We start from the raw sequence: 21,552 nt of genomic DNA on the forward strand, positions 1-21,552 counted from the left end.
CCGGACACAACAATAAAGTTATACTTATCAAGAACTCTGCGCTCATTGACGTAGTTAAGTAATTATTTCCTACATAATCAATGACTAATTCCCCGATAGGAATCAATGAACTTGATTCGAAACCTCAAAGATAGACTTTTTTGAGCAAAACTATGTTTTTGAAAAGCGAGGACAATTAATTTGATCACGCTCGTGGATATGTAACGAGCGAGGATCGCAGTTACGGGTGTGGAGAGATATCAATCATAAATTTACACGAACGGTGTTAGGATTGAATAATGTTTTTTTTGGCTGTGCGCTTTCACACATGATGTTAATTCGATGCGAATAATTCATTAGTTTTTGCTTTTTTTTCACCAGGTATTCGATCGCTTCAAAACTTTTCCGGAACTGATTTTTTTTACGTTACTAGCTAGCGCAGCCACTTACTATTTGCCAGTGGAATTATCATACACATGAATATCGACTCGATATCCTTTCCTTAAGCATTTGGAGCCAGTCGCTCGTGCTCGGTGTATGCGTGTGTGTGTAGGGTGACCATATTGATATCGTCGGAGTTTAGGATATGGAGGAAAGAGCAAATTTAATTATGATTTGAATTGTTTAAGTCGTACTAGAGAGCACTGGTTCTTAAACAAGGGTGAAGGAAAGCATTTTTTGGGTTCGAGATAAAAGAAAATTGTAACGTAAGTCAATTACTCGGGAAAATCAAAAAATGACAAAAATAACAATTTTTTCAAATCTGAACAATGTGAGCCAAACCGACATTTTGACACTCGATTTTCCAAGTTCGGGCCATTCAGGTATTAAGGCAGCATCGAGGGGGGGATTTAATTTCGGATTTGCTGACATTTGATGACGAGGAGGGGGGGATTTAATTTCGGATTTGCTGACATTTGATGACGAGGAGGGGGGGGGGGAATCATCAGCAACTCTTCATGAAAATATGGAACATTCCTATATTATGGTATCTTTATTTTACATTTTTACTAGGAATACCAAAACGAAACAAGAAGAAAAACCTTTCCCTGGTTTGTGGGCACCTGAACTAACATTTCTTTACACAATTGTTCTATAGACCGCAGCCCCGTCTTACTAATCAAGGCGGGGTATCGGGTGAATTGTTTTCGGTTCACTCCGCGCGTCCCATGCATTGTCCCTGACTGATTTGCCATAACAAATCAGTCAGGCAATGCCCCATCAGTAGTTGAGCTGGACTATGGCCATTCTTTAATGGGGTGTTCCTGTACTGCAACAGTGCTAGGTACGGATCTGAATTTTTCTTCATCAGTCCTTTGGACACCTTGACCGTGGATTCGATGAATCCGTTTTGGGGAGGGAACCTTGGACTCGACGTCACGTGCTCGAATCCATACGTCCGTGCAAATTCTTGGAATCGGGAGCTCCTCTCTTTCCTCGAATTGATCCCCGCTGTCACTGCGTACGCATTCCTATTTAGGAATGCCATGGCGGGCAAAGATCGAAATGCTCAATAGCATTTGCTGAAGTGAGCGAGTTTAACCACGCGTACTCTGAGTAACGAGAGTAATAATCAGCAAGAAGCAAATACCTTTTTCCATTCAGCTTGAGCAAATCAATAGCCACTATTTCCCATTTTCTGGAAGAAAAGTTTGTTGGAATAAATGGATCATGCCTGTGGCTCCTATTCAGACAACACACAGCGCACTTCTTGACACTTCTTGATCCTGTCTTCAATTTGCGTGGACAGACCGGGCCACCAAACACACTCTCTTGCAAGAGCACGGCACTTTTTCACTCCCAAGTGACCACAATGAAGTCGTTCTAGAATGTCTTGCTGTAAGACTGGTGGGATCACAAGGCGACTGTTTCGTAGCAGCAAGTCATCTCAATGAACAGCTCGTCCTTGACATAGAAGTATAGTAATTCCGCTTGGCTCAATGTCTTCTTTCCAGGTGTCAAAAACGAAAGAAATTATCTTTGAGATCGTGGCATCTTTTTTCTGTCCATCTTCGATCTCGAATATCCACGCCTGCAAAGCAGGAAGGTTAGAGATTACTAGTCTCACGTAGTCCTTAGGGCCTCACACGGGGATACTAAAGTCTGGCAACTGATAGGAGACTCAGTATACATTTCAATAGAGCTCTTCCCAAGAGTATTTTTAGCGTATTGGAGACGAACTATCCTAAGCAACGGAGATTGGCATGCTAGTCAAACGCCAACATTTGTTGCGCAATTTTTTGCATTCCTTCATGTTTTCTTCGGTCGACATTGTACGAGAGGTCCGACGTTGAATTGCGTAACAAGATAACCAGTTATATGTAACTTTTATTTTTTACAGAAATGTTCTCTGATGTGTTCAGAGAACACAATGAACACCCCCAAATCCCTCTCGAATAGAATGTGTGTAATACGAATATATTCAAGGACAGCCCACACGTGCGTATGGGAGTATGTGGGAAAATCGTTCACCCCTCCAAGATAACCTCAATCATATTTTTTTCTCTGTATGGAGCACCGGAGTCAGCTCTTAAAAGAAAATAAAGTTTTTTTTATGTCATAGAACTAAAACTCCTTCCAAATATTTGATATTTACAAGAATCTCGCTTACCTTAATTAAGGATTATTAGCAGTCACCCTCTCACCAAAGCTGACAGGCAATAAGCGGATTTATTAATTCCAGTCTCTCTCTTTACGTATAATGTAAGAAATCCGATTCCCGTAGGTCGTAACGAATAGTGTACGATGAATGTTATTTTCAATGTGTGGATAATTTTCGTCTCTATTTATCCTTTTTTTTTGCGGAAATAATAGTATAGGACGATAATTATTTATAATTATAATACATTATCAACTTCATCACTGCTATTATCGCTGAAAATGTTATTTTTTCTCCAACCCCGATTCATAATGTACAGGGAGATAAAGAGGTGAACTAAACACTGCGTTGTTTTTACCCATTTTCCCGGGCTTTCAGATTTTTTTTGGTAGCGGCGTGTGAGGGAGAACGAACAACTCGACTCGTCAAGTCAACTCAACTCTCAGGTTGAGGCTACTAGTCACACTTTGCACAAATATGGCGGATGAGCTAGCCTAGGGTTTCCAGGGGGCTCTAGGTTAAATGAATGAAAGCGCGATACGTCAGTCTACGGGGGAAGGTTCGAAACACTTGTGCCACACATTTCTTTCTAAAAAGAGAAGAGAGAGGATTAAGAGAAATTCCTGACGAAGTTCATCAAAAATGTTAGCGCTCAATAATCCTCGAAAGAGGAGAAACTTCTTCAAAGACAGACACACATATACGTTTGCGCTTCAGCAATCATCACCTTCACGGCGACCTACGAGAGCAGCAATTTCCGCTCTCATTTTCCTGTGACACCTATTTCTCGTTTAGAAACATGTAAACATTAAAAATAAATAAATAAATAAACAAAATCGGGATCTCGATCGAGCTCGAATAATTAAAATCGTGATTTAAGTAGTTCGTCTGAGAGCTCTTCCGGAACGTTCCCGTCATCGGCAACTCGGGAAAATCTTCATCGACTGCCATCAAATGAGTGTTTGCGACTGTGAAACGTGTGTCAAATTTTTCGCTTTACTTGACGATGTTCATGTTTGATTTTGTGATAAATCGGACAATGAAACCTCTCTGAAGAGCCACTATTTGCACAAATTTCGTTAGTAGACTTGTTGGTTTTCTTGCTATCGAAGGGCCATTTCTTTCTGGCTTTCTCTTTTAGGGGCTCGTTCTTAGGGCCCCACTTATCAGCGAGAGAGAGAGGATGATTTCATTTTGACTTCACACGACAGGCACGAAAACCGATGTCATATGACTTGATTGTATAGCTCGCAGGATTAACCCCGTTGCATTGCATCTGTGAAATACATTTGTTTCAATGGCTACTTAGGCAGCATGTGTTGGAAATCTATTGATATACTAGATGCCATATATGGGGGGGGGGGAGAACACGAGTGAGACTATAATGATTCGAACAAAAGAGAAAAATTTACCTGAGACATTGAAGCCATGTATGTAGGCGGGGCAGTAGACTTCGGCCAATGTTCCAGGAGGTGTTTCGGGCCAGCAATATGCACCGTCCCACATAGATGGGCAGAAACTGCCTGTAGCAAAACATAAAGTTACATAAACATAATATACAAGCTATAGATAAACTACTACTACTACTTTTAACCATGCATGCACCTCGTACATATTTCTCTGCGGAATTTCTAACGAATCGGTACATGTCTGAATGTGTGTTTTGAGTGTATGTGCGTCCCCCAACGTACTGATGTTGTGACTGTTGCGCTTGTTTCGTAATCTTACTGGACAGCCATCAGTCTTCCATATTTTGAAGTGATATAAATAAACAAGAAAATGTTAATGAATCGTTGATCGAAGAGGCGCGTTTGGGTCAGCAGCTATCATACGTATTCCCTGTATATTCTACGCAAATCCAACTCGTTTAACATCATTATATTGAAGTTGTAGGGAAAAAATCGTTTTAAACCAAAGTGTACACATCGGTAAAACAAGATTGTTTTTGTTATTGTACAGCCATGTGGTTATACATGCGACCCTACCAGAAAATGGGTGCCTTGCACCATCTTGTTCAGAATATTATTTTGCATCCTTATGCTGCCCTCTGTGGCGAGACTTTTTAACTGGGAGATCACCTCGCAGGTTAATTTCTAAGGCCTGCAGATCCTATATACAAAATAATATCCTTAACAATCCTATTACAACAAAAATCTCTGTAGAGAGACTTTTGTCGTGTCAACTTTAGTGCCTGAAGTTGGAAAATCACAGAAAACCAATTTCAGCCAACTACCACTGTGCCGCCTGAGAGGATCGAACCCAAGTACTCGTGGGCTTCATCTGCTGCCAGATGATAGCGTTTTCACAACAGATGGTGTTTTCTTGATATTACTTATTTAAAAATAGGGAGTGAGAGGCAAATATATATATATATATAGGGATGAAAATATGAGAAAACGACTAACAAAGTTGTTTACTTCGAATGTGTTTTTCCTCCCTCGCATGAATCTTTTTCTATATTGTAGCCCATTTTAAACGACATCAATTTATTTTGCGAGAAACTAAATTAAATTCTTCGTCACCATTTGCCAAATGATCGTTATTTTCCGCAGATTAACAGCGCATGGAGGAGAAAAATAACAACAATATCTAGTATAATCTCATTTTTCGAAATAATTTAACAAACATAAGTTTATGGACGGGAAACACTGATGCACAAAGAAAGATCGTCAGTTTAATGACCAGCTTATTATTATTATTACCATTTTCGAAAATGGGGAGAAAACTTGGTGAATGAGGGTTAAAAACGTGGCAAAAAATATTTAATTTTGAATCCAAACCATACACTTTGGATATGAAATGCTTTCTTCTCTAGAAAATGAGTTGCAGCTCACATGAGATACTTTCACATTTAACAAATACAGGTAGGGTAACCAGATAACAACGAAACCGAACCGACTGGGCCAGTAGTTTCCGAGCGGTGCTCAGCCAAAAAGTTATTGGTGCTCCGTGAAGATATCGGTGATTGAATGCCAGAACTTTTGATACTTACATAAAGGCAACTCACAAAGATTCACAGCATTCTCACAACTTACAAAGGCTGAGTAACTCATGAATAAGCAGCAAATTACACACTAATAAGTACCTACAAGATATACAGAAGACTGGATGTTGTGAAGATATTTATTATTTGAGATGTTAATTTTTTAAGGAAGGAAAAAACTCATCTCTGCCTCAACCGGGAGTCGAACCCGGGTCCCTCGATTGCCGGACGAGTGCTCTGACCACTAAGCTACAGAGGAGATAGAGATTTTCCTTCACTAGAGCGTATATATGCCGAAAGGAACCGTGCAATGGACGGTGCAAAAAAAAAAAAAATTAACATCTGAAATAAAAAATATCTTCACAACATCCAGTCTTCTGTATATCTTGTATTAACAAGTGGAGAGCGACATTCATGTCATAATAAGTACCTATAACTTTGATACAATAATTTTTTCAATGTCTTATACACATTTTTCGTATAACCAAGTGTTTTTCTCATTTGCTATATACCAACCACGCCACAACCTAGTTTCTGGAATTTAGTCTACCTGGCTCAGATTTTAAGATAGCTTAAAACGTTCCTAAATTTTCCACCGCGTTGCTTTCTAACCATCCTAATGATTTGGCGCGTACCAAAAACTGCTACATACCACTACGTTACTTTCATCATTCTATCTGCCACGTTTCAGGAGCTATTCAAGATTATAAGAAATTTCCACTAATATTGAAGACTAGGGCTGGATAAATCTATTGACTGACAAGTCCAGTCAGATATCGAAGCGTTCCCGGAGGATGGGTGTGACTGGAAATTGTATTCAATATCTTCAGGATAATAAATAAAAATATTACATATAGATTGCACGTACGGATTGACACGTAATTAATGTTCGTCAATGGACGGATCATAATATACGGGAGGGGGGAAGGGAATCGACTATAAAATCTTCTACATCATGATCTTCCGAAAGTTCTTGATTCCATCCGAAGATGAACACTTTAGCGTCCTTGCGATCTAAACAGCGTCCCTTTACACTGGGGTCATAGCCTTGTTGAGGTACATTCCTGAAGAGCCGTTGGTTCGTATAATCTCACCGAGATAGTGAATGATCCTGGAATACATAGGACGGAAGTTCTGTAATACTTGGGGTATAAAAAAGCAGCAGCATCTAGACGGGCCGGCGTTGCGGGGAGACGATTTATACCCGTCTTTTATCAGCACCTCCTAGAGATAGAGGATCTATCTCTAGGAGGTGCTGATAAAAGCCGGCCAGTCTTTGTTGTTATACGTTGCTTAATAGGCCTATACAGGAAGATATAATGACTCCTGGTGTTTCTCCAAATAAGGTGTATTAATAAGTCTTAGACGAGTAGCACAGACATCCATGGAAACCAGTTACCGACGGGCCATATTACTGAAGTATAGGCGCGTAACTTATGTAGTTCATCTCTACGGATGGTAAATGAAATTGTAGAATGGCGACTTTGACGTGATAAATTATCACTAATATATGATCTCAATTTGTCGGTGGTTTATACGTCCTTACGTTCTGATCTTTGATTCGGATCTGAAAGGTACGTATAATTGTTAGATCACGCTTATCTTATAGTAAAGAGTTGATTTGAATAATCGTAGTATCGCCAAGACCAGCGGTTCTCAACCTTTTTTGACCCACGGAGCCCTTTCCAGCATGGAATTTCTTGGGGGCCTATTTTTTATTTATTCATCGAAGTTTCCGACTTATTTTTATTATTCGAACATATTAATAATTATTTTTTTTTCAAATTTACTAGTTTATTTTTATTTTTCTCGAGCGGCCGCGTAGTCCCTGGGAGTTCACACGGAGCACCGGTTGAGAACCGCCGGCCAAGACTAATTAAGATTGATTGTCTCCGGAATATAATCTCAATTTACAAGTTGATTAGACATTCGTTTAATCTGACTTGTCCCGAGGTGTGTAAAAATTTCGACTGTGGTGCATGAATGTTTTCCGACCACATGTTCGACGCGGGCACGTAAAGGAAAACCAGCATTTCATCATGTTGATGATCATGATGGCTTTCATTTCTTCATCATCGGCAATAATGCAAGCGTTCGAGTGTTGCTGCACATATGCGTGAAACTGCACAGAAAGCTTTGTTAGGCAGTCATCACGCAATGCATAGTCAACGTGATTCTCTCTCGCGAGCCATTTTCCCAGCACATTATACACTGCTGGCCACCGTAAATGCAACACCCTGAAGGAAGCATGCAAATAATATGAAATTTACAACATGCATTAGCGGAGGTGAGATATGCAAATGATTAGAATTTCAGCGCAGACGCACATCACGCGCGCCTGTGGCGCCACTTCAAAGCGCTATTTAAGGCTTGGAGATTTCGACGATTTGAAGTACGGCAATTGTGTTTTTCTTGTGGTTTTTTCAAAAAAACGATCAATTATGCCTCGTAGAAAACAGCGATCATATTTTGATCAAGTATCCGAGTTCGACAGAGGAAGGATAGTGGCCTACCGAGATTGTGGATTATCTTTCAGGGAAATCGGTAGTCGTGTTGGACGAAACCAAACAACTGTAATGCGGATATGTGATCGTTGGATGCAGGAGGGTACGACGGACAGACGTGTTCGATCGCATCCACCTCAGTGCACCACTTCACGTGATGACAGGTGTATTGTGCGTATGGCAGTGACGGATCGCTCAGCCACATCACGAACCATAGCACTGCACATTCAGTCTGTACCGCATCATCCAGTGTCTGCGCGTACCATTCGACGCCGTTTACAGCACAGTGGTCTGTCCGCAAGACGTCCATTGCTTCGTCTACCCTTGACGCAGAACCACAGACGTCTCCGCCGCCAATGGTGCGATGAAAGAAGGATGTGGACGGCACAATGGAATGAAATTGTCTTTACTGACGAGTCACGCTTCTGTCTGCAACACCACGATGGTCGGATTCGAGTCTGGAGACACCGTGGAGAGAGGATGCTGAACAGCTGCGTTATGCACCGCCACACTGGTCCTGCACCGGGTATTATGGTATGGGGCGGTATTGGATATCACTCTCGCACTCCTCTAGTACGCATTGCCGGTACTTTAAAAAGCCAGCGCTACATCTCCGAGGTGTTGGAGCCAGTTGTCCTTCCTTACCTTCAGGGCTTGCCCACAGCCATATTTCAACAGGATAATGCGCGACCACACGTGGCACGCATTGTCCAAAGGTTCTTCGTCAATCGCCAGATTGAATTGCTTCCCTGGCCAGCTCGCTCTCCGGATCTTTCGCCGATAGAAAACATGTGGTCCATGGTTGCTCAACGATTGACCCAGATTACATCCCCAGCTGCCACACCAGATCAACTTTGGCAACGCGTGGAAGCTGCTTGGCCTGCTGTACCCCAAGAACACATCCAAAGTCTCTTTGAATCAATGCCGAGGCGTGTGGCAGCGGTGATCTCCAACAATGGCGGCTACTCTGGCTACTGATTTTGGCAGGAACCACACTTCATAGAAGTCTATAAATTTAATCATTTGATGCTTGGTCAACATGTTATCTACAAAATAAATATTGTTGCGATATCTCTTGTCTTTCTTGGTGTTGCAATTTGGGTGGCCAGCAGTGTATTTTAAGGCCCAGTGCAGCCATAGCTCTCACATCATGCAACTGGTTTGCATAGGCCGAGATTTTTGTGGGTCCTCTCAGGCCAGGATTCTTACGAGTAGTTAGAAAGCATAATGGGATTCATCCTGGGCTGTGGCTTTGTCAGCATACCCCATGGGGGGAGCCATGGGTGCGGCTGTGCCCTTCACATCTGCCGAAGTCCAGTCCTGTCCCGTAAATCAGTAATTATACCTAGCGTGGTTGTACATTATGAATATTATGTATTCTGCCTTAACAACGTGCTTATTGTACGAAAAACCGATCTATTGCCGGGGACTTCATTTTTGCATGGGCAAATGGGGCCCAGGATCGGATTTTTGCATGGGCAAGAAGGGCATTTGCCCAGGACCCAATAAATATCAATTTCTAACCAAACACTCCTGACCCTGATCACCGGCTTCCCTCCCCAATTCTTACTTTGTTCTGCCCCCCCCCCCACACACGTCATACTCGGGTCCTGTATGTCGTTATACAGCAAGATACTGGGGACACCAGAATCGATTGGTAAGGGTTCAATGCGAGGTTATGGTGTCGCAGGGAATTTTTCTCTAATAGGGTATTAATAAATGGAATAGCTTACTTCCGGGGGGTAGTGATTTCTTACCCAATTGACACGCTTAGAAAGAAATACGATAAACATGTTGGGGTAAATCTTTATCCATATTTAGAATAAGACAACCATATGTATTCTTTATGGGCAATTGTATATAATATCTAAACATGTATATATATATATATATACTGATTCTAGTTTTTGTAATTGCTTTTTTATTAATTAGGGTTGCTGTAATTTTGAAGTATCTGACATCCATATTTTTGTTACTTTATCTCAGCCACCTCGTTGGCCAATTTGCCTGTTGTGGCCTTGTATTTGTATATATAAGAATGTTTAACCTTTAGGAGAGTATGGGGGGCCGCTTCATACTTGTTGCGGGTTGCTTAAGTGATATGGAACTGTGCCGTGGTTCACTCAAGTGATCCGTAAATATGTTGCGCATTACGCGGGTGGTTTGAGTATGTGCCGCGGTCATCTTTAAATTTGCCACCAGTCACGCAAGTGATCTGGAACCATGCCGTTGGTCACTTAAGGTATCCGACTACCTTTCTTGTCACTTTTCTTTCAAATGGTTCTGGTGTGAACGTTAAATACATTTTTTGATAGAAAGTGTCTCGAAATGGTGAAAACAGTGACAAATTTTGGTCTATCTATTATATTTTTTATGAAAAAGTCGTTTTTATGTCAAATTTTAGGCAAAATTCATGTGATATTCGAAACAGGATTGCAAAAAATTTTATAAATGAAATTCTTCGTGATTTTCACAGTTCATTTAGCTAGTTATTTTGCAGGTTTTGAACTGAAATTTAAAGGATTGCATGATATGTTCATAAGTTACACCAAAATATGTTTAAGTACGTGTGAATTTTTTGAAATTTCATCCTACATTTTGTCTATAAAACACTGTAATTCAAAAAATATATGTGATAGACCTTAGATTTTGGTTCATAACCTCAACAATATATAGCAAAATATCACATTAAAATTTCGTAAGTATGCAATGCATCAATTTTTACAAATCATGTCACAAAGTCAAGTAAAATGTCGAAAAAAAGCATTCTTCGTAAAACACGTTTAAAGTCTTTATTCGCGTATTATTTATATGTGAAAACGAAAGACTAAAGTGAAAGTAACTTTAATTCTAAGCATCATATAAACAAAACAAGGCCCGTTTTGGAATCGCAACAAATAAGGTTTTTATAAAAAATAAAAAAATGAAAATCCATATTTTCTTCCGAAATTACGTTTTCAACGTAGTCGGATACCTTAAGTGATCTAGAATTATACCATGGGTCACTTAAGTGATCTGGAAATGTGCAGCTTAGTTAATTTTTACAAAATTAGGTTTGAGGTCACGGGCCACATTTGGCATACGGGTTATGGATTGAGCATGTATGCTGTACAGGTAATTCACTATTGTTTTACCGCCGGGGTGAAAAGAGGTAGCTGCGCAGGAATAGTGTTTTTTGAGGGGCCTACTACTAAAGGCATGTAAAGGTCCTCGGGACATCTCACAAACAGCAACTCAGAACGACGGGGCAGGTCTTTCAAACCCAATTTTCTGGGCACTTCGATTTCTGGTAGCTGTACGAAATATACTGTACATGCGAACAAAACTCACAAAACGGATGTCAGACGTGTTAAATATACCAGATTCACTCGTCATGAGGCGAGTAGAACTGTATGCTAATGAATTATTGGCGGAAGCAGAGGCATACTCAAGGGAGGAGTACCCCAAGGAACCCGTGCCTCTCTAGGAAGATCTAAAATTTAAAATATTTTTGTAAAAAAAGTAAAAAAAAAAAATAAATAAATAAAAAATGCCATTATATGCCATATTTTTCCAATTTCTGTTAATTTAAACCGATTTTTGAAGGTTAATAACTTGGAATTTCACTGAAATAGATTTCTCCTGCTTACGCCCATGGGCAAGATAATTTCCACTCTCCTACGAGTCTCGATAGAATCGAACACCGGACTTTTTTTTGTTAGGAGCAGCCGCGTTTCTTTCTATCCCAGCGAATAACAACTAGAGCAGGTGTTCTTAACTTATGGGTCTGGGACCGAAGTTGATTCTGAGGGTCTTCCCAGATGGGTCGTACAAATCCATTTTAAGTTCCGTGGAAATAATTGCCTCACCGGTATCACTACTTGGAAAAAACAAACAGTCCCACGAATCGCAAAGCCGATCTTATTGCTGATTTTGGGTTGCGGCTGAGAAAGGTTAAGAACACCTGGATTAGAGGAGAACACCATCCGAAAAAAGTTTTAATAATTATAATTAATCGTTTTTATATCCCCTGTGCTGATTTTCCAGTTTCACTACAGGAAATAGCGTATGTGTTCACGCCCGAATTATACCGCAGATATCGAGTCTCGGAGACGCCTTTCTCTTTAGGAGAGGGATATCCCAGCGAATTTCGCGGTATAAGCGACCTTCCATTTGCCTACAAAGAAGGCTTCCCTTCTCTTAAATATTCGATATCATCGCGAATGAAATTTTTCGGAGCAGGATTCGGGTAAAAAAACAAAACAAACAAAATTATATTGGGGGGTGGAGTTGGGAAGATCGTAAATTTTTGAACAACAGACGCGTAGATTCTCCGCAATACCGAACGGTTAATATTCGCAGGAAGATCGAGTTGAACGAGAACATCCCTCATCGATATTAAACACCGTTGTTTGAAATCGATGTTGTCCGTTTCTATGAATGGGAGCAGCTGTGGGGGTTGGAAATCTCCTTCAGTGACGATCATATTATTATCATGTAGTAACTAATAATTAAAAGCAACGTTTACGACATTCATACGTTACGATCCGCGATAGAATCCGTGAAATTGCATCGATTTTTCAAAATTAATTTCAACTTGTTTGTTCAACAACTTCATTAGAGAGCGATGATCGTATCGAATAATGGACCGTCTCTGGTGCGAAAACGATCTCGATGAAGGTACCAAATGCGAGTTATTAACCATCTGTTGCTTTTCCATTTCACACAGATGACGCTGGGTATGTATATACAGTAAAGCTTGTTTTCACAACGGAATCGCAAGGGACCGAGATTTTTTTCCGTTGAACACAGGTTTCCACTCAGTAGAGGTTCAATTGACGTAATGTGTAAAATTATGTAACGATCTCAAAAAAATTGAAATTAAATAAAAATAAATTAGTTGAAAATAAAGTAAATAATTTAAAAATAAATAAACTGATTATTAATTACTAAATAATAATTAATTATTAAAAATTCATCACGTGAGATATGAGAGGTACATTATTTATTAAAAATATATACATTCTGCATTTACTTCAACATTACACTGTGTGTATTCAGTCCATTAACTAATCACATCACCAAATAGTGAATTAAAAATGGAAAACTGCTGCAAATAAATTTTTATTTTTTCCAGTGGTCAATAACAGACTTTTCTGAATGCAGTTCACACCCTTTGCTGCCTGACTATCAGTAAACAGTTTTGTTTCAGAAATCATACAAAAAATGCCAGAGTCATTATGCTAAAAAAAAGCAAAATTTCTGCAGTTCTTTGAAGGTTTTGGCAGCATCTGTATAAATATAAAACGTCACAATACAATGTTTTTTCTTCTGAAAATGACGACATTCCTCTTCTCATCCACTTCTTTTTGACCTTCTCTAAAATTTTCAATGAGTGTGTCTATATTATTTGTCGTGTCAGGTTAAGGGCCGTATTCATTGACATGGTTTAAACCTGTAGTTACAATTTTTGGATAAGAGATCAACATAAATTGGTTAAAATCCTGAATTTAACCAATCCGTGTCGATCTCTTATGAAAAAATTGTGACTATAGCTTAAACCATGTCGGTGTATACCGCCATACGTAGATTTGGGATCTCGCAATTGATTTTACACTTAGATTATGATTTCATAGTTGTTATGATTGTAATGTATATTTTGTAATGTATGCTTTTTATGAATAAATTGCCAGAGGTATCCAGTCCGTGTGGACAATGAGCCGATATTGCCATATCGCGATGTGGCCTGGGTATCTTTCGGTTTGACGGTGTATACCGCCCTAACGGCCGTATTCACCAACACAGTTTCAACTGCAATTGCAGGTGAAAGGATTGAAGATCGAAACGGATTGTTTAAATTAAGGATTTTAACCAATCCGTGTCGATCGCTGATCGTTTAATCTGTGATTGCAGTATCAAACTGTGTTGTTGAATACGGCCGTAAGTGGTCTATGTCTATGCGATCACGGAAAGCAGCTCGCATGCAGTTTTGTAAGAGTCCTGCATATATATCACTTGGAAATTAAACCTTTACACTCTGATTTCTCCCGTAGAAAAAAAGCCAGCTTTTCCGAAAGATTTTATGAAAATTTCAAGAAGCAACTGCCTTACTACGTGTGGCTTATTAAAATCCCAGCATCAAGTAAGGAAACCGTTTTTGCTAATGTAGGGGTGGATGATGATGTAGAACTCGCATTGGTAAGCAGAGATTGTATAAAAAAATTTCGGTAGAGCACTTTAACAGTGAGTTGTCATAGAGCACTTCAATAGTCCCTTGGCCTATTGGGTTGGAAAACATTCGTAGTGTTTGTATGAAATTTTCCGTTATATTTAGCCTATATATAACGATTCATACGATTTTCCTTTCCGTTTCCGTGTTGACAGGTTCCGTTAAGACAGGTTTCACTGCATTAAGAGAGAGAGAGAGTGAGAGCTAAAAGAGTATATACAATGCAAATGGTTCAATTGACTGCTGTGGTGGTCGAGTGGTTACAGTGACGGACTCGTGATGCTAGGATCCGGCTTCGAACCCCACTGTGGTGGTCGGCTGGAGTTGGTTTTCTGTGGTTCCCAAATTCAAGGCGCAAATGCGAGCCGATCTCCCCGTGAAAAAGTCTCGCCACAGAGAGCAACAGTCCCACAACGATAAATCATTCAATCATAACACTTCACTCATAGTTTGAAAAACTGATGGCAGCACTACACATAACAAGCATTACAGAGAAACACAAAAAAACTTCACGTCAGGTTTCACTACACGTACACGCACATTCCCGCATGTACCGATTTGTTGGGGGTTTCGTGGGTGTGGGGGGTGTGGGCGGGGTGCATGTGTGGTGTAGCAGTAGTAGGTAGGGCCTCCAAAAAATGGCTCGGGGATCCATGATGTTCTTAAGTCAGCCACCTCGTTGGGCAATTTGCCTGTTGTGGCGTTGTATTTGTATTTGTATTCAATTGGCGAACTCTTTACAGGGTTATATAGTAAGGGCTGTTTGATCTTTATTATATGTCCATCCTCCTATAAGGTTTCATCCCTTTGAAGTCACGCTTGCCGACTTGGCTCAGTGGGCGTGATCTCGAAGCTTCTGCGTGAAGTCACTGTTCTGATACCTTTTAGCTATAACCACTGGAAAAATTCCTCCACCATTAATGCGCAGTATGACGTCAGTATTATCGCTGCAAACCAATAACTGTTCTGTGTGCCGTTTTTTTTTTAACGCTTGCCGCTTGCGATACACATGCTACTAAGTAACACGAAAGCATTCTACTTTTTCCAGCATATGCAACAAATGATAACATTTGCACTCACCCTACATGGGTCGTAAAAAGTCCACTTACGACCAGGGATTCTTTAGTTATGGGTCACAACCAAAACTTAATTCGCAACAGCTTCCGAGATGGGTCATGCAAATCTACTTATAGCCAGGGATTCTGGAGCTATGGGAGACAACCCAAATTTGATTCATGGGAGCTTCCTAGATGAGTGGTGCGCTTAAACTCCTATTATAAATGCACAATTATTGCGTCAATGGTTTCACTTATTTTGGGAAAAAAACAGTCCCTTGGTTCGTCAAGCTGATCTTGTTGTTGATTTTGGGTCGCGACTGAAAACGGTTGAGAACCCCTGTCTTATTCAGAAGCAGATGCGCGTTATTCGTTGATAATTCGCACAAGTGCTTTCAATTACAATGACTAATTTACAAATGACGAAAATATTTCAAATTATGTTCACTAATAATGAAAATCCACGTAAGCCATTTAATCGGATTTCGGAAATGAACATAATGAGCTCTCGTAACGAGGTTAGTCTTTAGATCTTGGGCATAAGCGTATAACTGTATATAATTATAGAGTGTGCACGCGGGTGCGTAATGAGTTTGTTATGAGCATAAAAATTTTGAAGAAAACTCATTTAAATGAGCGAATTATAACTTCGAGGAATCTTAGAAGAAATGAAGAATCGGACAAACGGTAAAAGCAGCTTTTTCCAATTACCGTGGAGCAATTACAACGGTGGCAAATTTGAAGTTCTTAACTTTCAAAAAGTAGCATTTGTGTTTGAGGGAAGGCGATTGGATCCACGATTAAGATAGGTCTGGATGACAAATGAATTGCTACGTATAGTTCGTAGAAAAGAAAAACTATAAAAAAATGCGGAAATATTCAGTGATAGAATCTACAGAACAGCGTATCAATGCATAGCCAATGAGCTTAAAATGCATATGAAATTAGTTAAAAATGAAGAGTATTACAAGCAACATTATATGAAATGCGATACAAATAAAAAGAAATGGGAGTTTATTAACAGTATTATGAAAAACCAAAATTACTGTAATATGTATGTTATACATGTATGTATTCTTCGGCGTATACGAGGTTTGTTCAAAAAAGTATCCGTAATGTTTTCCGTGCGTAAATCAATAAAGCAAAGAAGCGTCATTTGGTGCACGTATGTACATAATCCTAGTGCGCATGCTTGAATTTTTTGTTGCATTCAGAAGTTGTCAGTCATCGGCAGACTGCGGATGAGTGAGGAAGTGTAAGTGAGTACCGTCGCATTTCCGGTTTTGACAAAATGGCACGAAAAACGAACACATAACGCTACTGCATTAAATTTAATGTGGAGCTTGGTGACTGCAGAGTGCAAACTATCCACTAGAATCAATAGACTTTCGGGCATGTAGAAATGGTCATTACACCGGCGAAGGAGTGGCACAAAAGTTTCAAAGAAGAAAAGTTACACAATGGAGTGTACACACAACCACTATCAATGGAGAGTGATTCTGGTAGCCTCGCAACATCCAGAAATGAGATCGTCATTGACCAAGTGCAGATTCTGGTGATACAGGATCGACGAATCACGATCAGAGAACTTGCAGACGAGGTGAGCATATTAGCATTGGATCCACTCATTCTCTTTTGACTGACGATTTGGTGGGCTTCAGGAGATGCAATGCCAAAGTCATTCTGATCGTCTTCTTTTATTCGAGTGGCGTGGTTCATCACGAGTACGCATCGCACGGCACAACCATCACCCCAAGAGGTTCTGCGTCGCAATCGGCAAATCTATAACGATTAATGCGGTAGCGTTGTTCAAGTTTTTCCTTGTCAAAAACAAAAATGTGACGGTGCTCATTTACAATTCACTCATTGGTAGTCTGCCGGCAACATGCGCACTAGTATTGCCGGCATACGTGCATCAAAGCACACTTTGCTAGCTTTATTGGCTCACGTACGAAAAATTATGGTCGGATACTTTTGAAGAAACCCATATACTGCGTATTGCAGGTCATTGGTGGAGAATTTTTCGTATTACGATGGGAGAAATAGAGGAAAAAGCGTTTTGCTCATAGAAAAATGCTAGATGCACAGTCATAAACTTTTCGTCTCTGTCTCTGTCGTTTTATATAAAACACGCAGCCAAAAAAAGAAGAAACGATCCATTTTTTAAACGATTTCTTTCATTTGTTATCGAATATTTCGTCGCTTCGATAGAATTTCTCAATCGATCCGTACGTCCCTGTCATAATATAAGAAAGACATAATCCTGCTCATCTCTTTTTTCCTATGAAGGTAGGCACGATCTACCCGGTCATCGATGGTGCCATCTTCATTCATCGGAATATATTTTTTAGGCTTTGGAAGCAACATGGGCATTTTTAATCATACGAGCATCGCGACATCACGTCTATTTATTTCCCCTTTGGAAAATTCTCCATGTCATAATGTCGGCAATAATTTTTGATGTCGGTCGCCATCTTTTATTATTTTCCGCTATAGGCAGGAACGGATCTAAGGCGATTTATTGTTTAGGTCCGTTGCATCGTCCCGTATTTTACAGGACAAATAAGTTTTCCCCTCACGTTTTGGCTTTTGAGAGGGGGCGATTCCCTCATCACCCCCTACGGATACAAGGCAGACACCTTCAGCTACGAATAAAATCTAGACAGGTATTTTCAGCTGTGAATGGAGTCGAGGCAAACGCCATCAGCTACAAATAAAGCCGAGGCGATGTCTCCCGCTACAAACGAAGCGGAGGCGGACATCTTTTGCAGTGAATGAAGCGAAGGGAGGCATCTTGAGCTGCGAATGAAATTGAGCAGACGCTATCAGCTGCCTCCTCTTGACAGGAATCTGCAGACACTAATGCAGCGGAGGCAGACACTATCAGCTGCGAATGGAGCGGAGGCAGACATCTTCAGCTGAAAATGAAGCCGGGGCCGATATATCCAGCTGCGCATATAGCCAAGGCTGACATATTCAACATCGAATAGAGTGATATCGGACAGACATCCTCAGCTGCGAATGGGGGCCGTCTGATTATTCAGTTATTGGTCGATGTGCAGTACAGTATATATGAGGAATGTAGACGTGCTTATTTATTTATTTACTTGCTTTTCTAGCACTCGAGGTACTTATTTGCCCAGTAGTATGTGGTCTACTTTTGAAGAGTTCAATTAAAGAATTCCACTTCCTTACCGGATGAATGTTCATCATCTCCCCGTTAAAAAGTCTCGCCACAGAGAGCAACAGGCCTACAAACAGTACAAGAGTATTCAGTCATTACACTTCACTCACTTCACTTCTGAACTATAGATTGCAGCACTGAAAAATCAAACACAACACTACATATGCATTCAGACTGTTAGGTACACACACAGTCACACTTCTGGCACAACTCACTAGGTAGTAAATCGCCCATAAATGGTGATAGACCTTAGTTGTGTTTGGTTTGAAAGAAAGAAACCACCCATTCTGGTGAACGTATTTCGATGAAACTTAATAGATTATATGGACCATTGGGGGGGGGGGGGAAACTGCAATACAGTCGAATCCTGTTATAATCTTAAACTCGGAGAGACCGGAAAAATCACTTCGTGAAATTTCGTTATAAAGTAATTCCAGATTTGTTTAAATTGTTCTTATGTGAATTTATCTGAAGGATTAGAAAAGTTTTTCGTTAAAACGAAATTTTCGCTATAACGGCATTCGTTATAAAGGGAATCGACTGTATATAAAAAGAAGTTCCACTTTCCACCCGGTGCATAGTGTGTCATTTTGACCATCTAGGGGGGACAAAAATATTTTCTCGGTTTTAAATTGATCGAGGTTGGTTTTTTGTGTCCTATCTCTTGTCTCATTCATGAATACATATATATGCTCAGTAATATTTAGTTTATCCCATAATTTACAGTGAAATTGCAATCAACGTTACAAAATGCAGTATTTTTTAAAATGAAATGCAGATACATGTGAATTGGCTCCTTAAAATTCAACCATTACTCTGTTACATGAAGATAAACATGCAATACGAATTACATTGAGTGTTCATTCCACCATATCTAGTGCCGAAAATTACAAATAATTGTAAAAAACAATACACGCAAACAAATAAATTAATAGTAAAAAAATGCCAATACAAAAAATGAGAAAAAGCGCGCTCTGTATCACTGTTCGATGAATCTGGATTTGATTGGGATTCATCTGGATGATGAGAGTGGGATTTCTTTGATATGTCTGTTATTTTGACGCCAAGTGGATAACAGAACAATTTTGATTCCTCAATCCTGTAATACGTAGGATAGAGTTTAGTCTTTTGCTTGTTGGAGTAAGAGTTTAGACCTATGATACAAATGCTCCTAAATAGCACGGAAGCGTGCCACTTTCTAGCATATGCAACCAATGACATTATTGGTAATATTCATGCAAATGTTACTAATAGTCTCATTAGTTGCATATGCTTGAAAGTGGCATGTTTGCGTGCTATTTAGGAGCATGTGTATCACGGGCCTTATACTCATGCGTTGAAAGATTAATATCCATCACACCAAAGCAAGCTCTTGATCTGCTGATAATGGAGATGACTTTTAAAGAATTGATCTGCAGACATTCTTGATCACAGTTCCTCTGTTTGGAGAGCCATTTAGTTATTTCACTATACAGTCGCTCCGAATCACTTTTTTCAATGTTACTTCGATAGCTACAACGCATAATTCTTCTGTGGTCGGTCGTGGAGTTCAGAAGAGGCTTCGTTTTTCGCGACTTCACTCTAGGGACGCAGTCGGTGGTTTTTGGGTCTTCTAGGTGTTATAATGACAAAAGTTTTTATGATGGACCTGGAGCAGCTTCAAATAAATCTTCAGTATGCAATATATTTTCATATTGCATATACAAAAAAAAAAAGAAAAAGAAATGAATATATTTTCATGAAGCTGTAATGGATAATCTTTAAGAAATTGTCCACTGTGTCTTGCCACTTTTTGCCACCGTTTTTTCAATTGCCAAACAAAAATATTTCGAACATGCGCTTTAAAATTTTCATTGATGCCTTAGAAATATCTGTATTGCCAGCTTCTCCCAAACATAAATTTAAAATGGCTTCAAATCTTGTCAGTTCTCGTTTCCTACCCATATGCCAAACAATGAGGTATGTATCATCAATGAGGTACCCATCCAAAGAAAAGAAGTTGAACTTTTTAGTCCGTAGAGGTTTCCGCAGCAGGTTTTTGAAGTTTTAATTAGTCAAACATGTTAGCTATAACTTGTATATGGTCAGAGCGCTCGGTAACGCTTAATAATGTACTAAAACCTTAAAGAAATTAGAAAAAAATGATAATTTATGTGATAAAACTCTCTTACTTTACAAAGTAACGTCCTCAGTTTAATTATAAGCAATTATGAAAACAATTTTTAATTAAAAATATCAGAAAAGGATGTAAATTAATACCATTGAACAAAAACAGCGCAAGCAAATGTGTGATATTACACTACTTCACCATACACCAACTCTGGCCATATCGCAATTTACTGCCATTAATGAGATCGGTTGGAAATGAAGGCGCTGTCAATCCGTGGTCGCCTCGAATTCGTTAGGGAAAATATCTTACCTATATCCTCCCTCGGGTTCGAACCCGGGACCGTGACAGCAACCTTCACGGGACGAGAATCTTAACACCACGCCACTCGGGCGAACTGTTACATACACTGGTCAAGCAAAGTTGACGGAATGAAATGGGTGACGAAGCCCTGTGAGGTGTGAGAACGGGCATGTTTAGACATGCTCGAACAGAACTGCGCATGCTTAGAAAAGAATCTAACCGCATTTCCACAATGCGGGGACATTTTGCTATCGGGGAAATATGTTTCGCCCTTTTCAGATTAGTCGAAAATTTAATTTTTCCCCTAGATTGCCAAAATGACACACTGTGTGGCGGTTGAAAATTAAAATTATTTTTATCGCAGTCTTCATTTTGCCATAGTTTGTATAACCTATACACCAGGTTTCAACGAAATATGTCGACCAGAATAGGCGGTATAGGCCTGTGAGTGGTGTCAATTTAACTATAACCACCCTATATATAATGATTTTTAATATAGCAATATTATATAGGAAACTTGGTATATAGCACTATGGGGAAAGAAAACTGCAATAAAAATAAATTCAATTGTTAAGCATCGGGTGGAAAGTGAAGTTTCTTTTTATGCTATTTTTTTCCTATCATATCATG

At 39.7% G+C, this 21,552-nt stretch overlaps 1 protein-coding gene across 3 annotated transcripts in view; it reads right to left on the minus strand.

Annotated features, from left to right (window-relative positions):
• Positions 1 to 21,552, minus strand: part of LOC149088311 (secretin receptor-like) — a 93,576-nt gene that overhangs the window by 39,867 nt on the left and 32,157 nt on the right. For all 3 annotated transcript variants that reach the window (XM_089246770.1, XM_089246776.1, XM_089246781.1), the window contains exon 3: positions 3,991 to 4,101. In XM_089246770.1, coding sequence (XP_089102896.1) covers positions 3,991 to 4,101 — 111 coding nt within the window. The remainder of the gene's footprint in view (positions 1 to 3,990; positions 4,102 to 21,552) is intronic.

This window comes from Pholcus phalangioides, unplaced genomic scaffold (assembly GCF_987345545.1).
Source record: "Pholcus phalangioides strain wild (caught in Gottingen) unplaced genomic scaffold, Ppha-v1.0 ptg000003l_1, whole genome shotgun sequence".
NCBI classification, from domain to species: domain Eukaryota; kingdom Metazoa; phylum Arthropoda; class Arachnida; order Araneae; family Pholcidae; genus Pholcus; species Pholcus phalangioides.